We start from the raw sequence: 21,590 nt of genomic DNA on the forward strand, positions 1-21,590 counted from the left end.
GCCATATTACCCCAGAGGGGCACTTGCGCAACCAGTAGGTTGCGGGCGGGGAACAGACCCCGGAGCCCGAGGCGGGCACGGCAAGCCCCAGAGAGGGGGAGTGCCATATCGGTTTATCAAGAAGCCCGAGGGGGCACAGCAGATCCCAGTAAGAGGCTGGGTATTACAGAGAGCCCAGAGTGGGCTACACTATTGAGGAGGCCCGGGAAGCGGGCTGGGAGACCCAACAACGTCTATCACATCAGCGAGGCTTGGGGCGTGGTATCAGGGGCTGGTAGGAGCCACGCATAGCCCATAAGGCTAGGGTGCTTGGGGAGCACCCACTATACCGGGTGACCATAGGAGTCCGGGAGAACTGCGGGGACAGAGGTCCTGAGTAGCCGTGCCCAGGGAGTCATAGGCAGCCTCCCAATTATATATATATTCCATCAAGACGTGGCGGGCGAGAATTAGAGGGTGCCTTGGGCCGGCCTGACACGGAGCGAGGGACCTTAAGGAGCACACGGCCCTCCGCGAGGACCCCGCCGTGACACCGTCTCCTACAGCATAGACTGTATCCAGCATGTGGTATGCTAGCTAATGCTGAGAGGTGTCTGTGTAAGGCAGAGCAGAATGGGGAATCCCTGCTTGAGCAAGGAATGGTGGTGGTGGGGGTGGGGAGCAGGAGGAAGTCAGGCAGATGCCTGTAGTCTCTGCTGGAGCTCCAGCCAGGGAGCAGAGGGGTGGGGCCATCCCTGCTGGGTTGGAGTAGAGAGCAGAGTCCAGTCCAGAGTTGCAAAGCAATTGGCATGCTGGGGGACTCTGATTTAACTTAAACCAGGAAGGGGTCTGGGACAGACATTGTAGAAACTGGTTTGACTCAAATCAGTTAAGTCTGATATTATATTCAACCAAGTTTATCTCAAACCAGTTTCAGCCATTTTCAAACGGGTTTATGTGCACTGAATGTCTGTTCTGTTACAGGTTTAAACCCGTTTCTGATCACTTAAACTGGTGTATGTGTAATGTCTGTCCCTAGCCTTTGTCCATTTTATATTGTTTTATACACAGAGGTGACTACAGATAAACCCATTTTACACCTCCTGTTGCTCTTCTTTCCTTTGGCATTTAAAATAAACAATATTTTGGGACATAGAAGTGGATGTGTTACACAGTCTGTAAATTCATGTTTTGTTGTTAAGTTACAAAGTGGATTCCTTTTTCTTACCAATCTTACTTGTACAATATTATGCTTTCAATAGAGGAACAATATACTGGAGAGGAAGAAGAGTGGGGAAATTAAACATTTAGTGAGTTGGACTGAAGCTGCAAATAAGAATTACGTCTTTCATGCTGCTTCAACAAAGATAAGAGATAAGATAAGAGATATTTATCTGCATGTGTATCTAAGTACTTATAAGTATATAATTGAAACCTGTAAACCATTCAGCTTTAAATTCTATTGAAGTGTAGAAATGCTGTAGTTCTGAAATGTGGAATTTCATCATGGCGCTAGCTGCTGCTGATCTTTGATGCTTGAAATTTTGGTAGCCTTCACTCGTTACCTGAAGTTATGAGGAATGTTAAAATTTCTTGATGCACAATAGGAAGAAACATGGAGATTTTCTCTTCAGTTTCTTTCATAGGATATGGGCCATTTAGTTAGGGAGCAGAAACAGATGCATCTGACTCAGGACATTACTCTTAAGCTATGTGTATGAGGATATTGTGTAGATACACCAGAGCTAGCTTTAAATTAAGTAGCTGGGATAGTCATAGCCGCGTAGATGCAGTAGTATTGGTCTTTTATCATAGGCTACACCATAGATGCCGATTTTTTTATTTTTGCTGGGGGCAGGGGTGGGGGGGAGGGCTAAGACAATGTTCCCCCACAGCACAGCCAGAGCAGAGCAGGGGGCAGAACTCCATGCTGCTGCCCCCACTGTTTCGGGGTGGGTAGGGGGCACCTTGCTATGTTGGTGAGGCCAGTGTGGGGCTTCTGGGGGGAGGACAGCAGGGTAGAGAGCCCTAAGCCTGCATCCACTCTCACCCTACACACAAATCTGTGGGGCACATGCACCCATATGCCCTTCTCCACAGGAGTGCATACAGCAGCAGGGAGCCACCCCACCCTGGACGAGCCACTGCTATCTGTCCTGGGCCCAGGCCCCATGCATTGCCCTGGCTGGGCAGTGCCTCCAGGCCCAGCCCTCGCCCCACTCCCTCCCTCACCATGGGGGCCTCAATCTTTCCCCCTCTAGACTTACCTGCAGATAGCTGGGGGAGCTGCTCTCTACCACTGCCTAGGGTTGTATTCCTGGCCACATGTATGTGTATGTGTGCACATATATACTTGGCAACCTTTGTGTCCTGCTCCCTGCAGCCCTTTGCAGGCTGAAACTCTCTACAGTTGGAGCTGAATGAACATGAACCAACTCAGATATGCACTGCTCTTGTCCACTGCATTACATAATTTATGCTCACCTTCTCTTTAAGTTAAATAACTTATTTACTTGAATACAAGATGAAGCCCCTCACAATCAGTGGGGGAAAAAGCCTCTTGTCTTACATTTGCATATAAGGAAATCTCACTAAATACATTGTCTATCTTTGAACTGTTATTTAAAGCAGCATGTTCTCAGTAATGGAAACCAAGTATGAAGTTGATTAAATGCAGCCAATACTGAGCACGATTATAAAGTACGTAGCCCATATTGGGCAAATAGGAACCTACCACAATGATGTATTAGTATAACCTATCTGAATAAGATTAATAGATTATAAGGCTGGAAGGGACCTCAGAAGATTATTGGATCCAGCCCCCTGCACCAACCAGGAAAGATAAATAGGGGTCAGGTGACCTCAGCAAGGTGACTGACTAGTCTCCTCTTGAAGATTTCCAGGGTAGGTGATTGCATCACATCTGGAGGGAGCTTATTCCACAGTCTGAACACCCTGACTGTGAAGAATTTTTTCCTAATGTTGAGCCTGAATCAGTGTTCCAGGAGTTTGTGGCCTTTACTCCTAGTTTTCCCTTCGGGTGCTCTGGTGAACAGTTGCTCACCGAGCCTTTGATGTACACCCCTAGTGTAGAGGTAAGCTACTACCAGGTCCCTTCTCAGCCTTCTTCAGGCTGAAGAATCCCAGATCCCTCAGCCTTTCCTTGTATGGCTTACCATGTAAGACTCTGATCATATGGGTGGCTCTTCTTTGGACTCTCTCAAGCTTGTTCATGTCCTTGTTAAAGTGTGGTGCACAGAACTGGATGCAGTACTCCAGCTGCTGTCTCACCAGTGCTGAGTAGAGCACAAGAATCACCTCCTTAGTTTTGCTGAAGACGCATCGATTGATGCATGCTAGACTCTTATTTGCCCTACTGGCTATAGCATTGCATTGCTGGCTCATATTCATACTGTGATCCATTATTACCCCAGGTCCCTTTAATTTGTGGCAGTAGTCAGTTTGGTGCCACCAAGCCCATAGGTGTGCTGGGGGTTGCTCGTCCTGAGGTGGATTTCACAGATTTCACAGACATTAGGGCTGGAAGGGACCTCAAAAGATCATCGAGTCCAGCCCCCTGCCCCAGGGGCAGGAAGTCAGCTGGGGTCACAGGATCCCAGAAAGATAAACATACAATTTTTTCTTGAAGGTGTTCAGAGTAGGTGCTTGAACCACCTCCAATGGCAGGCTATTCCAGACCTTGGAGGCTTGGACAGTAAAGAAATTCTTCCTTATGTCCAGCCTGAAACAGTCTTGCAGGAGTTTATAACTGTTTGAACTTTTCATCGCTTGGGGGGCTCTGGTGAACAATCATTCCCCCAGATCCTGGTGAACACCCCGATAAATTTAAAGTTTATCACTTTACATTTCTCGACAATGAACTTCCGATTCATTGATTCCGATCCGCCCAACTTGCTAGCCTTTCTAGGTCCGCCTGTATCTGTAGCCTATCTTCAAACGTGACCATGCTTCCCCATAACATGGTGTCATCCATTAACTTGGCCAGTGAGCTCTTCGCCCCCACATCCAAATCATTAATAAAGATGTTGAAAAGTACTGGACCAAGCACTGACCCCTGCGGGACACTGCTGCCCACTTCTCACCAGGATGACACACATCCATTCACTATGACTCTCTGGGTCCTATCCTGCAGCCAGTTACTCACCCACCTGACTATCTCAGAGTTAAGCCCACAATCCTCCAATTTTTTTGTGAGGACATTGAAGGATACTAGATCAAAGGCCTTTTGGAAGTCAAGGTATACAATGTCAACCTGCTCTCTCATGTCCAGGTGGCGAGTTACTTGATCATAGAAAGTATATGATATAGGAGATATATGATAGTGCCCATTGAGTGCATTCCCCTCAGCTCCAGTTCTTGTTCAAGGCATGGTGAGCCACTACATTGCATACATTTTGACTTCCTCTTCACTGCCACAGCTGAGCTGTACCTTTCTTTCCAATTTCCCAAGATCCTATTCCTTCACCAGCCTTGTTTTGTAAACTTCACCAAACAGGGTCTCAAACAATTCACCCAGAATGTCCCTCTTGGCCTCTCTCTGTCTGTTGCATGTGTGCGGCCCTGGTCTCCATGAGGTGGATGGCCCTGCACCTCTCCTGCATATACATTTTTGGAGGATCCCAGTGTGCGGGCCGGGAGCGGTCCGAGGCTTTCGGGGGCATGCGGTGGGCTGTGGCCGGGAGCCCGCAACGGTAGGGCGGGTACTTTTGCACGACGGACTAGAATTAGGCACGGACTCGTAGCGGTTAATTAAAGATTGTTTTACTTACACCGTAGGTGGTCGCGGTGCAGGCAGGAAAAACTTTCTTGAGTTGCAGTTACAGACAAACACAAGTGGAGTTTGCTAGGCTCCACCGAAGACACACGCACGGAGTTTGCTAAGCTCCGCAAAAACAAACACGACAGAGCTCTGGATACCCTTGACGAGCGCGCAAAACCGTAGATACGTCTTAAGAATTTAACGAACGAGACGGGAAGAGGTTGGTGGTTGATCAGGCCGCTGAACTCCTCTGAGACGCACACAAAGTTTCTATTACTCTGCCGCGTGCTCAGAGTCCCCATGAGATGGTTGTGGAGTCCTCTACAACTTGGGCGGAAACTGCTCAAACCTCTTATACGACTAGCAAGCCAATCGCTAGCCACCACGCGGGAATAATTTAGAAACAGCCAATAGTGGGAAACAAATTTACATATGGGTGGCGGGAACTCCTTTGCACCGGGGTTTTCTCTCTGCAGCTGAGAATTGCACCGTGCAAAGAAAGCTCCATGTGGCGGGAAATAATTCTGCAGTCCCGAAGCGCGCACACAATCATTGGGTCATGACACCCAGGAATCATGACGAGAACACCGGGTTCCATTTATGAGTGTGGGGATAATTAGCACATGAATCCTTTCTGGCGGGTATCTGGAGTACACATGCATACTGAGCAGTGGTGAGTTGCGGGGTCACCGTGGCTTGCAATCCTGTTGACTCTGGTGGGGTCCAGGCCAATGAACTGTATGGTAAATCATGAGCCTTTTGGCTTTGAACTAATATCATGCATAGTTTGTGTTATATATAATTCGGTGCCAAAGTGTGACTTGAGTATGCTGGAAGTTTTAGCACAGGTATCTCGAAACAGTTTAAAAAACGGTAAAATGCATCAATTCTGGATGAACTAAGTCTATGGGTGCTATGTGCAAATTACTACAGCTATGTTTATTATAAGGTCAGTGTTTTAAAATTTGCCCCTCGCTTTCATGTGCTCAGAGAGAGCAGGGTCTGACAGTAATGAGGGGGGAAAGGAGCTGCAGGGGGAAGAATTTGGGGGAGGCAGAGGGCAAAAGGGCTACTTGGTCCCTCAGATTTATTTTCCCTGCTATAGCAGTGGGAGGGGGACAAATTCAATGCAAACGCCAAATAATTAGATTCTATACCTGGAAAATGTTATCAACTGTGTAAATTTTCCATATATAGAATCAAATTATTGGTGAGGAATCTTATAATCAGGGTTGTCTTATATTCAAGTAAATACAGTAACTTGTCTAGTGCTATCTTGTATTTAAAATCAAGGCACTGGAAAGTGATAGCGTTACTGCCTTCTATGCATTTTCCTTCAGGCCGAGTTTTCTATATACAACTTTCCCAACTGCCATAGAATTGAAGCAAATAATTCCAATTAAATTACTTAGGCAGAAATTAATATTATGGCTGAATGTCATAGATCAGTGTTTTTGTTTTTGTTCTTTTTTAACTTTGAACTGCTTTCTTTCAAATTTTTCATTTAAAGATATTTATTTTAGGATTAAAAATCAGCTTTCCATATATTCTTGCATATAGCATGCCCTAAAATACAATACAACATACACCTTGTTTTTGGAAGAATGTAAAAAAAAAAGATTTTTTCCAGAGTCATTGCTGACTGATTGAGTAACATGAAGTGTCGAGGCAAAAAGGACACTTTCCGGGAGAGAATCTGGAGACAGCAGGACTTTCCTGGTGCCAGCTGCCTCCTCCAGACTGTCTCTAAGGGCTTCCTTACTTCCTGGACCCTCAGTGTTTCCAGGAGAACTTTGTCATATAAGTTTAGGCCTGAGACCCTTGCATCATTACTCCCTTTCCTTCCATAATGGGTGGGGAGGAGGGCTTTCCATTCACCTCACTTGTTCCCATCTCCCCCAGATATACTGCTTGGTGTGCTCAGTTCCTGTGGCTAGGTCTGGGGATTACAGAGCTGTCCCTGCCCTGGCAAAGACTCCAGATGGTGGGCAGTTCTGGTGCCCCCTCAGAGTTGGTTCCCTACTAGTCCCTCCTTAGTTATTCTACTGATCCAAAAAATAACTCCTTTTTGGGAATTGCTTTTGGTCCTCATACACTCTGTCTCCATGCTGGAACTGAGGACCACCTGATTTCCCATCAGCTCCTCAAGAGGAAAGTGTTTGTGAGCACAAGTTTTTGTAGTGGGTCCAGGTAGAAATCTGCTATTGACTATATCCAAATTATACTACCATATTTAAAAGGGCTAAAATATCTGGGCTTGATGTTGAATAGGTTAGGGGCTAGAAGAGCTAGGCTTGCACAGGCAACCTGATGAGGAACATGTTGGTGAAGCAGTGACTGTTAACTGTTTGGGACTTCAGTTAAGGTTTAATAGTTAATTTTAATAGTTAAGATTTTCTTTGGGGTTATGTATTTTCCCCCTTTTCCTTTGTGATAAACCCTGTTTAATGTTGCTTGTGAGTAGGGAAGTTTGTTTACTTGTGAACACCCAATTAAAATGTATTGTCTTATGTTTCTGGGTGGGGGTTGAGGTTTAACAGGTAATTTTGAATCTGGCCCTTGTTACTGCTGTCCAGTGCCTGGTAGAAGGCTTACATATTGTTATGGTAGGGTTGGAGTGGTGTTGTAGCTGTGATGGTCCAGGAAGTGTACCAGAGGCAAGGGTTTTTTTCTGATACCTTTTACTGGACCAGCTGCATAGTTGGGAGAAATGGTGGATAAGGTTTTGGGCATAAAGTACCCTTTCCATGTCTGAGAAAAAACAGACACAGGTGAGGCTAAATAACACATCTGGAAAGGGAGGTCAGCCAAAAATCTACTGATGTTTCTGCTATTGTTGATTTTATGTGGAAACCTCTGAGCTGCTATGGGGATAGGTGGTATATAAAACATGTAGGTGTCTGGAAGAACTGTTTCCTGTTGCAAAGTTGAAGTACTGTCATTTCTATCAGATGAAAATGAATTCCTCAAAAAGAGAAATATTTTAATGCAACAGGCTTCACTGCATAAAAAATGGATCAGACATGAAACTGAACAGTATTTGAAGGTTTACACTAAAGTCACTGATAGTTATGTTTCAACTGCCATTTATCACCATTATAAAGAGGGACTTGTGGAAAAGAAATGATGGATTTGATATATCATTTATCAAATATATTCATGTTTTAGGAAACAAGGATGACCCAGATTTCAGCTGCAAAAGCAATGCTTTAAAATAAGGTAGAGTCAACCATTATGTTGGCTTCTAAATCATGTACTTTTACCTCCTGAGACTCTTTGAGAGATAAGGACTTCAGAATTTGGGGAGAAGTCATAATTTTTATCAAAGTATTATTGCAGTCTAACAACTTGATAAACTGAATGCATATGTTGTAAAGTATTTTCAAATAGCTAGAGGAATTCAGTAACAATGAGTTCTAAAGATGTACTGTGCATTATTTTGAAAAAAGTAACACATTTAGTGCTTTGGAAATAGCTGCATTTGTGATTATGTGATGATAGTGGGGTGAAGGAATGATGCTTTTACATTTAAATAAATGGACACCCCAGTTTCTACCAGCTGTTTTTTGGGAGAAAGTTAAGTGGTGTATGCCAGAAAATATGGTATTCAATATATTGTGGTGTTATTTTTCTAGAGGAACTGGCATTCAAACATAAAAAGGTATATACAAAGAAAAAATAAAAACTAAACATTTCCCTTCTTCTTTAAGATGAACAAATAGAAAGGCCTTCAGGTGTTGGCAATATTTCTTTCTTGTCAGCAGAACTTTTCTAAATGAAATTAACAGCAAATGAGATATTTCTAAATGATATTACTTTCCCCCAGAAATAGTTTTTACTTCCATTTGAATAATATTGAGACACTGTTAACCCATTTGTCATGGATTTAATGCTAACAGTAAATACCATTAAAACATTTGTAGCATGCTTTTTGTGTAATAAAATTATCTCTCTTTAATGGTCTAAAATGATTTAATCCGTGAACTGCATCTTATATAGCTGTAAACCAGAACAGGGAGTGAAAGACACAGATGTTTGCAGGACATATTTGCCTTTAATATTTCCTCCTTAAATATTAAGGAGGAATAATATTAAGGAGGCATAATACATTTTTTAGATAAATGGAAGCTGTTTCTTTTAATGTATCTTCATGCTGTAGACTGTTTATATTATTTCAGAATATTTGTTGAAGTTTTGTCCAGTACCCTGAAGAAGAGGCTGTTGTATTAGGCTGGGTACACATGCTGCACATAATCTGGAGTAAGTGATTGGAAAGTGAACCAAACTTGTAACTGTATAGAAGTTTGGGGCACATAGACTGGTCTAAAAATGGCGGAACCTGGTCTAACGTAGTCCTGGATTGATGTGCACTCAAACTTATTTGAATTAGGTAAGTCTGGTGCATCAAATTTCTGTACCAGATTTCCTTTTTGAATGATGTTAGTTTGCTGTCTGCTAGCATCCCAGGTTCCTCCGAGGCCCCACCCCTGCTGTCCCCCACACTACTTGCAGGGAGGCACTCTACCACTTGCCCTGTGCTTGTCTGCTCTGTGGGCCCTGCCCCTGAGCTATCCCACACCTGAGCCAGCAAGCCTCAGTCCCAAGCACCGACTCCTGCCTGTGGCAAGTTGTCAGCTGTAGCCAGGTAGCAGGGGGGAGTAAGTGGAAGCTTCTCCTGCATGGACCCAGCCCTGGCTCTCAGACCTGAGCCAGCAAAGCCTCTGAATCCAGCCCTGCCTCCTACCTGTGGCCAGTTGTCAGCTGCAGCTAGGCAGTGGGGAGGGAGTTGGTGGGGAGGGGAGGGGGAATAGAGGCTTCTGTTACATGGACCTGGCAGCCCATGAGGACTGATCCGGCCACTTGGCTTTGCCTGACATTCTCTGGCAGCCCAGGGAGCTTCCCTTGGGGCTTCCTAAGAGGTGTGCAGGAGCACCCCAACCTGCTGGCCTCAGCCAGTATAGGCAACTTGTTCACCTATGCTACTTACAGAAAACTGCATAATTTAAATTGATTCTGTCTTGGGCTTTTGGAACATCTGTACTTAGCTTTAGTTTTCACCTTTGTGAAATCATATACCTGTTTATCTGTCAGCAAAATGGATGGAATAATATCTGTTAGCAGGCTTAGTTAATTAAATTTGGTAAAAGTGCTTTGAGTTACTAGGTTAAAAATGATTTGTAAGTGCAAAGAATTTTAAAAATAATATTGTTGTTAAAGTCTAAAATGTGATGGGCTCTGAGTTTGACACTTATTTAACATGACTTGTCTATTGTGAGTATTCTAGTATATTTATTTCAGATGACCAGTTAAGGGGAATCACATGATCTTAAGCATGGGCAAGGACAAATGGGCAGAAAACAATAGAATGCAATTCAACAAGGAGAAATGCAAAGTGCTGCACCTAGGGAGGAAAAATGTCCAGCACACCTACGGCCTAGGAAATGACCTGTTCGGCAGCACGGAAGCGGAAAGGGATCTTGGAGTCCTAGCGGACTCCAAGATGAACATGAGTCGTCCGTGTGACGAAGTCATCAGCAAACCTAACTGTACTTTATTGTGCATCAGCAGATGCATGACGAACAGAACCAAGGAGGTGATAATTCCCCTCTATCGGGCGCTGGTCAGACCGCAGTTGGAATACTATGTCCAGTTTTGGGTGCCACACTTCAAGAGCGATGTGGATAACCTGGAGAGGGTCCAGAGAAGGGCCACACGTATGGTTAAGGGCTTGCAGGCCAAGCCCTATGAGGAGAGACTAGGGCACCTGGACCTCTTCAGCCTCTGCAAGAGAAGGTTGAGAGGCGACCTTGTGACTGCCTATAAGTTCATCATGGGGGCGCAGAAGGGAATTGGTGAGGCTCTACTCACCAAGGCGCCCCTGGGGGTCACAAGAAATAATGGCCACAAGCTAGCAGAGAGCAGATTTAGACTGGACATTAGGAAGAACTTCTTCACAGTTCGAGTGGCCAAAATCTGGAATGGGCTCCCAAGGGAGGTGGTGCTCTCCCCTACCCTGGGGGTCTTCAAGAGGAGGTTAGATAGGCATCTAGCTGGGGTCATCTAAACCCAGCCCTCTTTCCTGCCTATGCAGGGGGTCGGACTCGATGATCTATTGAGATCCCTTCCGACCCTAACATCTATGAATCTATGAAAGGAAGACTTATTTTAGCTGCTGTTTTTGGAGAGGCTACAGGCTAATGGAATACGAAGAACAGACATTGGTGACAATAGTTTGAGATGATTAGTGATAGTGAAATGATATGCAGGCAATCTACAGGGCAATTAGAGAAGTCAAGGCAGCAGTATGGCTCATTTGAAGAGTTAAAGGTAGCTAGTTGGAACATACTTATGATGCATGCTGTTTTGTTGAAACTGGAACACTTGGTGGAGAAGTTTTAGTTTTGATGAAACTTTTGCCAGGACGGTTTTAAGAGGAAGGCTTAAAAGAATGGGCTTATGTGTATATCTGTGAGACTGAATGAGCAAGTGTGCACACTTGTTTCATAGTTTCTAAGGTTGGAAGGGACCAGAACAGATCATCAAGTCTGACCCCCTGCCCTGGGCAGGAACGAGTGCTGGGATCATAATACCCCAGCCAGATATCTATCTAACCTCCTCTTGAAGACCCCCAAGGTAGGGGAGAGCAACACCACTCTTGGGAGCCCATTCCAGAGCCTGGCAACCCTAACCATAAAGTAATGCCTCCTGATATCAAGCCTGAACCTGCTCTCAATCAATTTGTGTTCATTATTCATTGTTATCCCAGGTACTCCATTAACACCCTTTTAGGTTGCACTTTTGTACCTATGCATATACAGCACAAACTATGCATGATATTAGTCCAAAGCCAAAAGGCTCATGATTAACCATAGAGTTCACTAGGCTGGGCCCCAGCAGAGTCAACAGCATTGCAAGTCATAGTGACTCCACAGCTAAGTACTGCTCAGATCCTAGCACAACCCAACACTTCCCCGTGGCAAAAGGAGCCATCTGCTAATTACCCCCCAACTCATGACTGGAACTGCATGTTCTTTTCATGAATCCTGTACATGGGAGGATCCAGAAGAAGTGTGAGGGGGTTGCAGCCAAACCCCCGTCAGCTGTGCAGCACATGTGGAGTGAGCTCTCTGAGCTCCCAGGTGGTCCGTGTGGACTCCTGCTGGAGTTCTGCCTATTCAGGGAGCAATCTGAGCTCATCAGCTAGTCAGTGTGGGCTCTTGCTGGAACCACTGTTTTTGTGCAGCTCCAGAGCCCTGGGGGTGATCACATCACTGTTAAACCCTTCCCAACAAACCGTTTCCCATGCTGAATTTGAGGGCAAGGGAAAAAGTGAGAGAGGGGAGAAATGAATAGTGGCAGCATTCACCTCCGGGCTCTGTAGCAGTGTGAAAACTTTGGTTTTAGCAGGGGACCAGCTGTACTGACCAGCTAGTGAACTTGGAGAGCTCATTGTGCATGTAGTGCACAACCCAATGGGAGGGGGTGCATCCACGTCACTAAAACCCCTCCTTGGAAGCGTGTTTGTCTATAGGTGTGATTAGGGTGCTGGCCTCTGATGTTAGGGACCAAGATTCAAGTTTCCTGTGCTGTCTGATTTGGGATGCAGAACTCTTCTCTAAATTGGGCAGAGTTGGACCTTCATGATGGGGCTCCCACATCCCAGGCCAGTCTCCGTTCACACAGGGTTTTGTTTTTGTTTTAATGAGAAACAAGTTTGAGAAAAAAAAAAAAAAGGTTGCTTTGAAGTGGCCAGCTCAACTGATGAAAGGGTAGGAGTCAAGGAGAGGCTTAAAAGGCTTTTCAGTAATTTTTTGCCATTTCTTACAGATTGTCCATAGAACCCTTGCGGCAATGCTGGGCTCCCTGGCAGCCTTGGCTGCACTAGCTGTGGCAGGGGAAGTAAGTTGCCATATTCAAGTATTCAGTTTATGTCTGTGTATTGTATCATTAGCTCCCATGATTATCTTTCTGAAAATGATCACAGAGTTCTGCAGTCTTTATGGGGCAGAAAGTGCTATAAGAATAATATTTAATTTTGGGATCATGAAAGAGAAGGTCTGTTTTCCTGCCTCAAACAGAAGAAAAGGAGATGAAGGTGGTGTGATATTTTGAATTTGCAGGGAGAGGAACACGGCCATCTTAGTTTTATTCAGATATACTCTAATACTGTTGTTTTCAGTTACGTTTGTATTTGTCAAACTGGAAGGTTTGGACTCCCTTAAATATTTACACCTTGAGGCTCATACCTTCAGATATTTTTATCTTTCCCACACCTATCCCCAGTTGATATTTAGCAAAATTATATGCCATTAATTCTTTTAATTCTTTCTCATAAACCAGTCCCTGTGTCATTGCTATTCTCCAGTTTGCCACAGGTAAAGTTACCAGTAAAGGACACTAACTATAATCCAGTTTTCCTTAATTTCTATAATGCTGTGATAGAAGCAAATAAACAATCAAAAAGCCTAATGCAAACATTATATAATGAACTATGCAAGTTGTCTGCATTTTTCAGAGGTAATAGAAAACAGCCCCCTTTGGGTACCTTGGAGAAATACTAATTAATTTTCATCATGGTTTATTTAAATGGTCACCAATTAAATGGAGTTTGTAGTTCCACAGCTAATCACTAGTTAGGCGATTGGCATGGCTGACTGATAATTGTATCATTTGTTTGCAGAGGCCAAGCATGGTCAAAGTGGTGCAGTGGATTGATTATGAAACTCTGGCGCTGTTGTTTGGAATGGTAATTAAAATGCATCTTTTGCTCTAAAACTGCTGGAGTAACTGTTTTTGATACTTCACTGTTTCTTTCTATTTTGTTAACAGTGCTTTCATGGAGAGATGCCATGCTGAAAATTTGGCCCCTTTTGGGTGTCTCAGAATTGGAACCACTCTGAAAATATTCAGAGTGTACTCTATCTGTCTCTTCATTTGTAAAATGGGGGTAATAACACATTCAAAAGATCTATGAGAACTATTAGTGAAAGTCCTGTATGAATGCCAAGTGTTATGACTCTCATTTATCTTGTTAATTTTGTTTACTCCAAATCTTCCTCAAACGAACTCTGCTAGAGAGAGTGGTTTTCCTTTGTCCTACACATCATTGTATTTGGAGGCGGAATGAGAAATGTAGACACAAAAACACGTATCTAACCTGGCTGTAATAATATATTTATTTTTCTGCCCAATCTTATTCCTAATAACCTGTGTTGTCTAGCATTAGTGAAGCAAGATGGATGGTGTCAGGCAACTTCCCAGAATTATGGAAAACATGTATGCAACTTTCTAGAGCTAATGTCTTCTGGACCTTACAGAACAATGCTGAAGAAAATATGCTAATGGATACTCTTGATTAGTGGCCCAGGGAAGATATCTTTAGCTTATGCTCCCTGCCAAGTAATTAGGAATGGAAATCACTCCCAGCAGGAGGGCGATCACAAGGTTTATGCACCACTTACATGTGAAAAAGGACTGCTGCCCTTCTGCAGAAGGGTAAATTACATTGTAAAAACTAAATTTGACTTTTATTGCTTAGCATCCTGATGTTGGGGTCCTGGGGTCTCAAAAAAAGTGTAGGGGGAGGAATGACCAAAATTATGATAGAAGTGTAGACTCCTTGTTAAAGCAACACACCACGGCATTGTCCTGTTGGGAAAATAATTCAATTTCAAAACAATTCTTTTTTCTTTACCTTTTTCTGTAGATGCTTCTGGTGGCCATATTTTCTGAAACTGGATTTTTTGATTACTGTGCAGTAAAGGTAGGTTTGTTGTGACACTTGCCATTGACTTTTTTTTTTAAACAGTACTACACTCTCACATTTCTTTCAGTGCAGTTTACATTTGTCCTGCTATGTAAGATAACAATGGCTGACAGTTAGATAACTTGTGAATTGTTTATGCAAGTGTTTGAGAAACCTTTTAAAGCTGTGGTGTGCAAATTAGACTTTTGTGGAGGACCCCTGGCAAGGTGCACTTTCCATGGGTAAATAAAACAGCAGAGCAAAACTGCCCACTGGATAGGAGTTGGGGCTCAATTCATTCAAAGTTTCCCATATAAACCTTGTTTACTTGAATTTTCTGGGAGTGATAGGAGGGTAGAGAATCTGGATTTTCTTCCTGGTTCTGTCACAGATTCCCTGTATGATGTTTACTAGAGCACTATACATTGCTCTGCCTGTTTCCTCCCCTGTTAAATGGAAGGTTTTGCGTACTACTTAGAGGGTTATTGGCCTAATACAGTGGGGGACAACTTTTTTGGCAGGCATTCCACAAATTAGCCCAACACCCTTGCTGAGTACCATTCCCATCCCCTTCTGCTTGTTTAGCTACTCTGTTTTCCATTCATTGCCCTGTGCTCCTGCCTGATTTGCTGCTCTGGTTTCTGCTCCCTGCCCTGTCTGCCTCTCCCTTCCTCTGTCTGCTGTGTGCCACACACAGAGACTATCCATGCCACTTGTAGCACATGCTGTAGGTGGCCACCTCTGGCCTAGAGAATATTTCCCAATGATGTTGCACCATCTCTGTAAGGTTGTGTACTGATTAGGGCTGTGTGAAATAGCACCCTTTTGTTTTGACTTCTGTTTTGCCATTTCAAAGGGACAATGTTTCATTTTGTCATTTCATTTCATTTTGAAGCACTGTTCTGTTTCGTTTTGTCAAAACTGTTTTGACGTTTCATCCATAGGTTATAATGGGGAATCATGAAAATGCCTATAACTTTGTCACTTCTTGCCTGATTCAAATGCAAATTGCAGGGATGATGGGCCCTTTTGAGGGCATGAAGCTTGCTCAGTTTCAAGGAGTTAGGTGCAGGGGTTTCTGGGAAACTGCACCTCAAACTGTTCAAAGCAAAACTCATATCACTTGCTGGTAGCGGCAGCCTGCTGTCATCCTGTGTGCAGATCTGGGGCCCGTGCCCCCCAGGAGGGTAGCAGGGCTGTGCTGGACTCTTCCTGTGGGGTGCGGGTCCCCGGATCTGCATGCAGGATGACAGGATGCTGCCATTGCCGGCTGAGGCCAGCGGCAGCACCAGGCTTCCTGGCATCATCCTGCGCCACCCCGGGAGGAGTCTGGCACAGCCCTGCAGCCCTCCCAGGTCCCTAAACATTCCCCCAGCTCCTGGTTCAATTTCCCAACCTCCTGTTTGATTCTCCAGCTCTCTGGTCGCTTCCTCAGCTCTTCTCAGGGGCATGGGCCCCCGGATCTGCGCAATGGGTTTCAGCAGGCTGCTGCTGCGGTTTCAGTGGCAGTCTGCTGAAACCCTGTGCACAGATTGGGGGCCTACGCCCCCTGGGAAGAGCTAGGGAAATGACCAGAGCGCTGGAGGATGCGACCAGAGAGCTGGGGAATCAAACAGGGGGTTGGGGAATTGAACCGGGAGCTGGGGGAATGTTCAGGCAGAAAGTAGTCCTTCCCTAGTCTTCGCCCTCCCTCTCCTTAGTTTCTGTCTAACTGCAGCAAGTCTGGCTTTGAAACTTGAAACGTTTTGAAACTTTCAAAATGTTTCAAGTGCCCTTGTTTCATTTCGAAGCTCTTTCGAAGCCTTTTGTTTTGTTTTGACTTCACGGTTTTGAGCTCAAAACGGATCAAAACAGCTTCAAAATGAAACACCTGTCGAAATGAAACTGATCATGTCCAAAAATTAGATTAAATACCTTTATGTCATTGCTCTTTGTTTTCCTTAGGCTTACCGATTATCTAGAGGCAGAGTGTGGGCCATGATTATCATTCTATGTCTTATTGCTGCAATTCTTTCTGCATTTTTGGACAACGTTACTACAATGCTTCTCTTTACTCCAGTAACCATAAGGTACTTTTATTGTTATGCTTTTGACATTAGTCTATTGTAGATTAATATTGCTGACTGGCATGTTTACAAAGCTATTTTGGATGCCTTGTTGTAAATAGTATATAAAGCTACGTTTTTTAAAGGGTGCACTTTCCCTGTTTTGATGTACTCGCACATTTATCTCCTTCTGCAATTAAGTACGTACATGTACAAGCACTCTGACTTGTACCCGCATTGGAACAGCAATAGCCAAGGGTGTCAACTGTTCTATTGTGGTTGCAAATTGCTTTTTGCAAGCAGGGTGGCTTTACTTTTTTTGAAAAACATCCCTTCATGCAGTAGCTATGTTTATGTACAACTCTTCTTTATAAGTGATGATTTAAGGAGTTCTAATTCTTCTAATACCACTGGCAACTGATGGAATTTTTTGTGTAGACCAAGTGGTAAAAAGTGTGATTTTTGGAGAAGGCTTTGAATTTTTTTACTAATTACTATAACATTGGTACAGCTCCAGATTAATTTCAAATATGTAGAAGAGTTAATCAGCATTTTTACTGAATTCAATTATTGCAGATTTCTGAAAATAAATAGCATACCATTTGCAATCACATTTAGTCTGTGTGATTATAAACTACTGTTTAGCTTAAATTTAACCTGTATTTAACCAAGGAAATCAAGTTAATCCAGTTAAAGTTTTTTTAAGATCTGAGGAAAGGGGTATTTTTAAATCTCACCACAAGTGATGTAATGCTTGTAGCTGTCATCATAGATTCATAGATTCATTGATGCTATCATATTTACATATACAGAATTTTATGATACACTCCCTATTAAAATGTAGTTCTCAGTAGTTAAAATCAGTTTGCAAGTGAAGTTTATTGTAGATGGAGAAACAGCTGGTGAATGAAAGCCCCAGTTGTTTTTTACCTGATCATATTTTCAGTAGATTACATTAATTTACTTTATTTGAGTCATTATTTTTACCACTTAGGTTGTATCTATGTGAGATGTTTACTGAGGAGTAGACTAATTAGCTCCTCAGTAAACATCATGTATCTACATGTGCACCTCTATCTGACTGGAACAAATTAACTCTGTAGCAGGTTAGTACTTGTAAATACAAGTACTGTCCTGCTGTTGAGTAAAAAACTCCACAGCAGCATATGTATAGATGCTGACACAGCTGGCTGCGGCACAAGGGTGCTTCAGCGTGGAGGCTGCCTGCTGGCTAGCCCTGCACTGGAGCACCCTTGTACCCTAGTCAGCCCCTCCGCAGCACGTTGAGCAATGAGGGAGCAGGCTGATCCTCAGGGCCCTCTGCCAGATAAGGCTGCTCCAACCCAGCTCAATGTGCTGTGGTCCCAGGCACAGGTTCAAATGGTGCGCCCAGGAGCAATAAACTCCAGAGAATTAATTGCTGAAGTTTATTGCTTTGCATTAATTGCACATGTAGATGAACCCTTAGAGTAGGTAACACAAAATTATTAAACATCAAACGTTCTCTAGTTATGTTGCAGAATGTTTTGAGTTAAATATAATTGGTAACAGATAGAAATCTTAAGTCTACATACAAACTGCTATTCATGTATAGAATTACTGCTGAATCTACTTATTTTATGCTAAATGATTTTATAAGCCTGAAATAGGGGAATAGCATCTAAGACTTTTAGTTGGATGGTTACTAGCTATACTTCTAAACTAGCAACATAAAAATTCTACTCTAATGCTTTTTTATTTAACCCCCACCCTATTTTGGTGTTTCTCTGAAATAGTCATTCTTTTCTTGTCATTATCTTTTTGCCTTACCTATAACTTCACTATGCTGTTCTATACTGTCATTGCCATGGAGATGAAGCTCGCAGAAAATTCTCCTGATTCCATGACCATAAGGTTTCAGACTTTTATCAATAAGGCATAAAATGTAATGTTCTTGTCACATTTTTGTGGTAAATAGAAATTAAAAATAATATAATAACTATAACTCTCTTTAGGGATAACTTATTATATTTTAAACCATACTTTGAATGCCTAGATTCTTCCCTGTTTGAAATTGTCTGTTCATATGGGAAATTATAAAGCTTGGATAAATAAACCATAATGGTTTAATCTGACTGTACAGCTAACACATTTTAATAATCCATTAATCAAAGCTTTTTTAAGACTATAGTAAGGATTCTTCTTCTGCAAAATGTCTGTACCCCATTAAGACAAAAATCACTAAGGAATATAGAACCCACTGTTAAGCACTCAGAAGTAAAGCAACAACATTGTTTATATTGTACTAAAATCTTAATTCTGTCCCTTGTGCAACTCCATTACAACATAGTTTTTAACAATATCATTTCATGCTGTTCTTCAAACAATATTTTACTGGGGTTGGAGTGTTTTGTAGCAAAAATATTTTACTGCACATTTTTACTTTTGCAATCATAATATATAGATGTGTAGCATTTTATAATGTTTTTATGCTTTTAAATTGCCACTATTTTTATTTTCATTGTGATAGCCTAACTGTATTAACTAGAGGTTTTAAATTTTCTTTGCTTTGAAATATATTTTTAATAATATGGAGTTAGATGGAATCAGAAGAGCCAGTCCTGCCCTAGGGGCGACATATAGCTGCATCCAGACCAAGGAAGGCATTTGGACACTGTTTTACTTTCTTCCCTGCTCCTACACTGTTTACAGGGGAGCTAATTAATGCAACCGTAAATAGAGAGTAAGTCATGCTCCCACTCTTTGCTGGCTTATCTTCATTGCTGGTTATGTTATGAGGGTGGCCACAAAATGAAGGAAGAAGCCAATTCTTTACTTTCCTAAACTGCTTCCTTCCATCCTGGTGTAAGTTAAATCAGAGTCTTCCAGCATCCTGGCATGCTGTCTGGGCTGGGCTCCAGAGAGCTGGGCTGGGCCGTCCCCTCTACTCCCTGGCGGCAGCTCTGGCAGAGACTGTAGGTACAGTGGCATCTGCCTGGCTTCCTCCTGCTCCTCCCTCCCCCTCACCAATCCCTGCTGATGCAGGGATTCCCCCCTCCCCTCTGCCTTACACAGACACCTCTCAGCATTAGCTAGCATACCACATGCTGGCTACGGTCCATGCTGTGGCAAACAGGACAAAGGCAGACAGCATAGTGTCGGCTTAGGGCTATTTGGAGCTTATCAGCAGGTAGCTGGTAATGTCCCTCTGTTCTTCCATGGAAAAAAGTTGTTTAAGAGGAGGTTGAACTAGTAAGGGAAGCTTTTTTTTTCTTAACGGGCTGATAAACACTGAGTTAGGGGTGATAACCAATGTGTTATCAACTCCCTGCTAGGCTGCTGGGAGGGGAACCCCTCCCTAATCAGAGCATCAGATGGGGGGGGGGGGCTGGCCACGCCCCCACTCAGCTCAGCACTGTTGAAGGGTAGGGAGGGCTGCTGTAACACCCCCAGGTCCTAGCCTGAGCCACTGCAGGCATGTGCCTGCATTTCTGGAATGAAAAGGGAATGTCTATCCACGTCCAAATCGGTTCCAGCTTTGCAGGTTAGACTTCAAAGATTGAATCAATTTACATTCAGTCTTTTTGAATGTCTGTCCCTAGCCCTTGTCATCATGATGGGTTTAGTACAGTGGTACATCTCCACTGCAGACTGCAGAGTAGTAGAACATAGTATAGACATACCTGACCTTGCTGTAAATGCAGTAACTTGGGTACTAGAAGGAGTTTAGCTGTAGCAACATGGAGCTTATTATAGGTTAATTTACTCTTGTGCTAAAGACCATGCTCTGTAGACAGACTTCTGGTACCACAGTCAGTTTTTTTTACAGCTAATTCAGGTACTTCTACATCATGATGCAGTCTGCTGTTCAGAAATTCTACATAGTGCTGGATGGAAGGTCCCTGCATTTCCCAGGAGTAGGAGGTGATATGGGTTGTTGTGCATGGGACAGGAGAGTGTGAGTGGGGCTTACTTTAGCAGCATGATGAACAGTCCACTGTCATGGCAGAGAAAAATCTCTCTTAATATATGTAACTAATTAGGTAGATACTACTGGAATGTAATAAACCAAAAAGCCCTCTGGAAGTCACTCCTTTTCTGTGCTTGTTAAGTAGTCCAGGGGATCACCACTCATCTGAAGATGTCAGAGCTCATATGCACAAATCTACTAGTAGGATCAGACCTAAATAGTTAAACTGGTATTAGTCACTATCTGGAAACTCTTATTCTTGAATGTCCCAGGAAAGCATTTCAACACCTGCTTAACTCCAGCTTTTTTCAGGAAAGTACTAATGGCCATGACGCACATTACAATTATAGTGTGATGAATGTGTTAATAGCACCATAAATGCACCTTTAAGGCACATGCTAAACTTGAAGCACATATAGGCTAAGTACAGACAGTGAAAAAGCCTGAGGCAAAATCAATTAATCCTTTGCAGGTTTTTCTAAGCTGCAAAGATTGGATCATGAGCAAACATAACACATGTTTGCCCTTGTGGGAGGGGAAGCAGGCAAATGTGTATTCTGGTTAGGCCAGAATGTGGTGGTGGGTGGGGGGGGGGCCTTCCTGCACACCTCCCAGCCCCAGCACCAGATCCATCCCTCATAGGCTGTCAGGGACACAACCCCCTGCTGTTACTGAAGACCCTCCCTGCCCGGAGCCCTAGGCTTACAAAGCTGGTCACCATGGCAGCCCCAGGTGACCAGGAGTGGGGTAGAAACAGATGCCCCCATCCCAGACACAGCCTTCAGCATGGGGTGTGCACTGGGCAGGGATGTCCCATGGCAAAGGCTTTTCTCCCTGCAGCCCAGCTGGGTGATTTCCTCTGTCCTGGACCTGGCCTCTCAGCTATAGGGGTGGGGGGGCCCATGACAGGGCCAGGGAACTCTTTTCCTTGCCTCCCCCCACCCCTGCCCATCATGGCTGAGAGGCCAAATCTGGCAAGGGGAAGAGGCTCGGGCTATCCTGCTGCGAGGAGGAGAGCCAGGCTGTGGGAGGGGGAAAGCCGTCATCATGGGGCCCCCCACACTGTGCACACTAGCTACCCAACCCCCCCCT

At 43.7% G+C, this 21,590-nt stretch overlaps 1 protein-coding gene across 1 annotated transcript in view; it reads left to right on the top strand.

Moving 5' to 3' along the window:
- The window catches only part of OCA2 (OCA2 melanosomal transmembrane protein), a 421,183-nt gene that overhangs the window by 142,375 nt on the left and 257,218 nt on the right, over window positions 1-21,590 (top strand). Inside the window, exons 10-13 of the mRNA XM_014527422.1 lie at window positions 12,587-12,658; window positions 13,440-13,505; window positions 14,466-14,522; window positions 16,449-16,573. Of these exons, the coding sequence (XP_014382908.1) occupies window positions 12,587-12,658; window positions 13,440-13,505; window positions 14,466-14,522; window positions 16,449-16,573 (320 nt within the window). The remainder of the gene's footprint in view (window positions 1-12,586; window positions 12,659-13,439; window positions 13,506-14,465; window positions 14,523-16,448; window positions 16,574-21,590) is intronic.

The sequence above is a fragment of the Alligator sinensis genome, unplaced genomic scaffold (genome assembly GCF_000455745.1).
Source record: "Alligator sinensis unplaced genomic scaffold, ASM45574v1 scaffold144_2, whole genome shotgun sequence".
Taxonomy (NCBI): domain Eukaryota; kingdom Metazoa; phylum Chordata; order Crocodylia; family Alligatoridae; genus Alligator; species Alligator sinensis.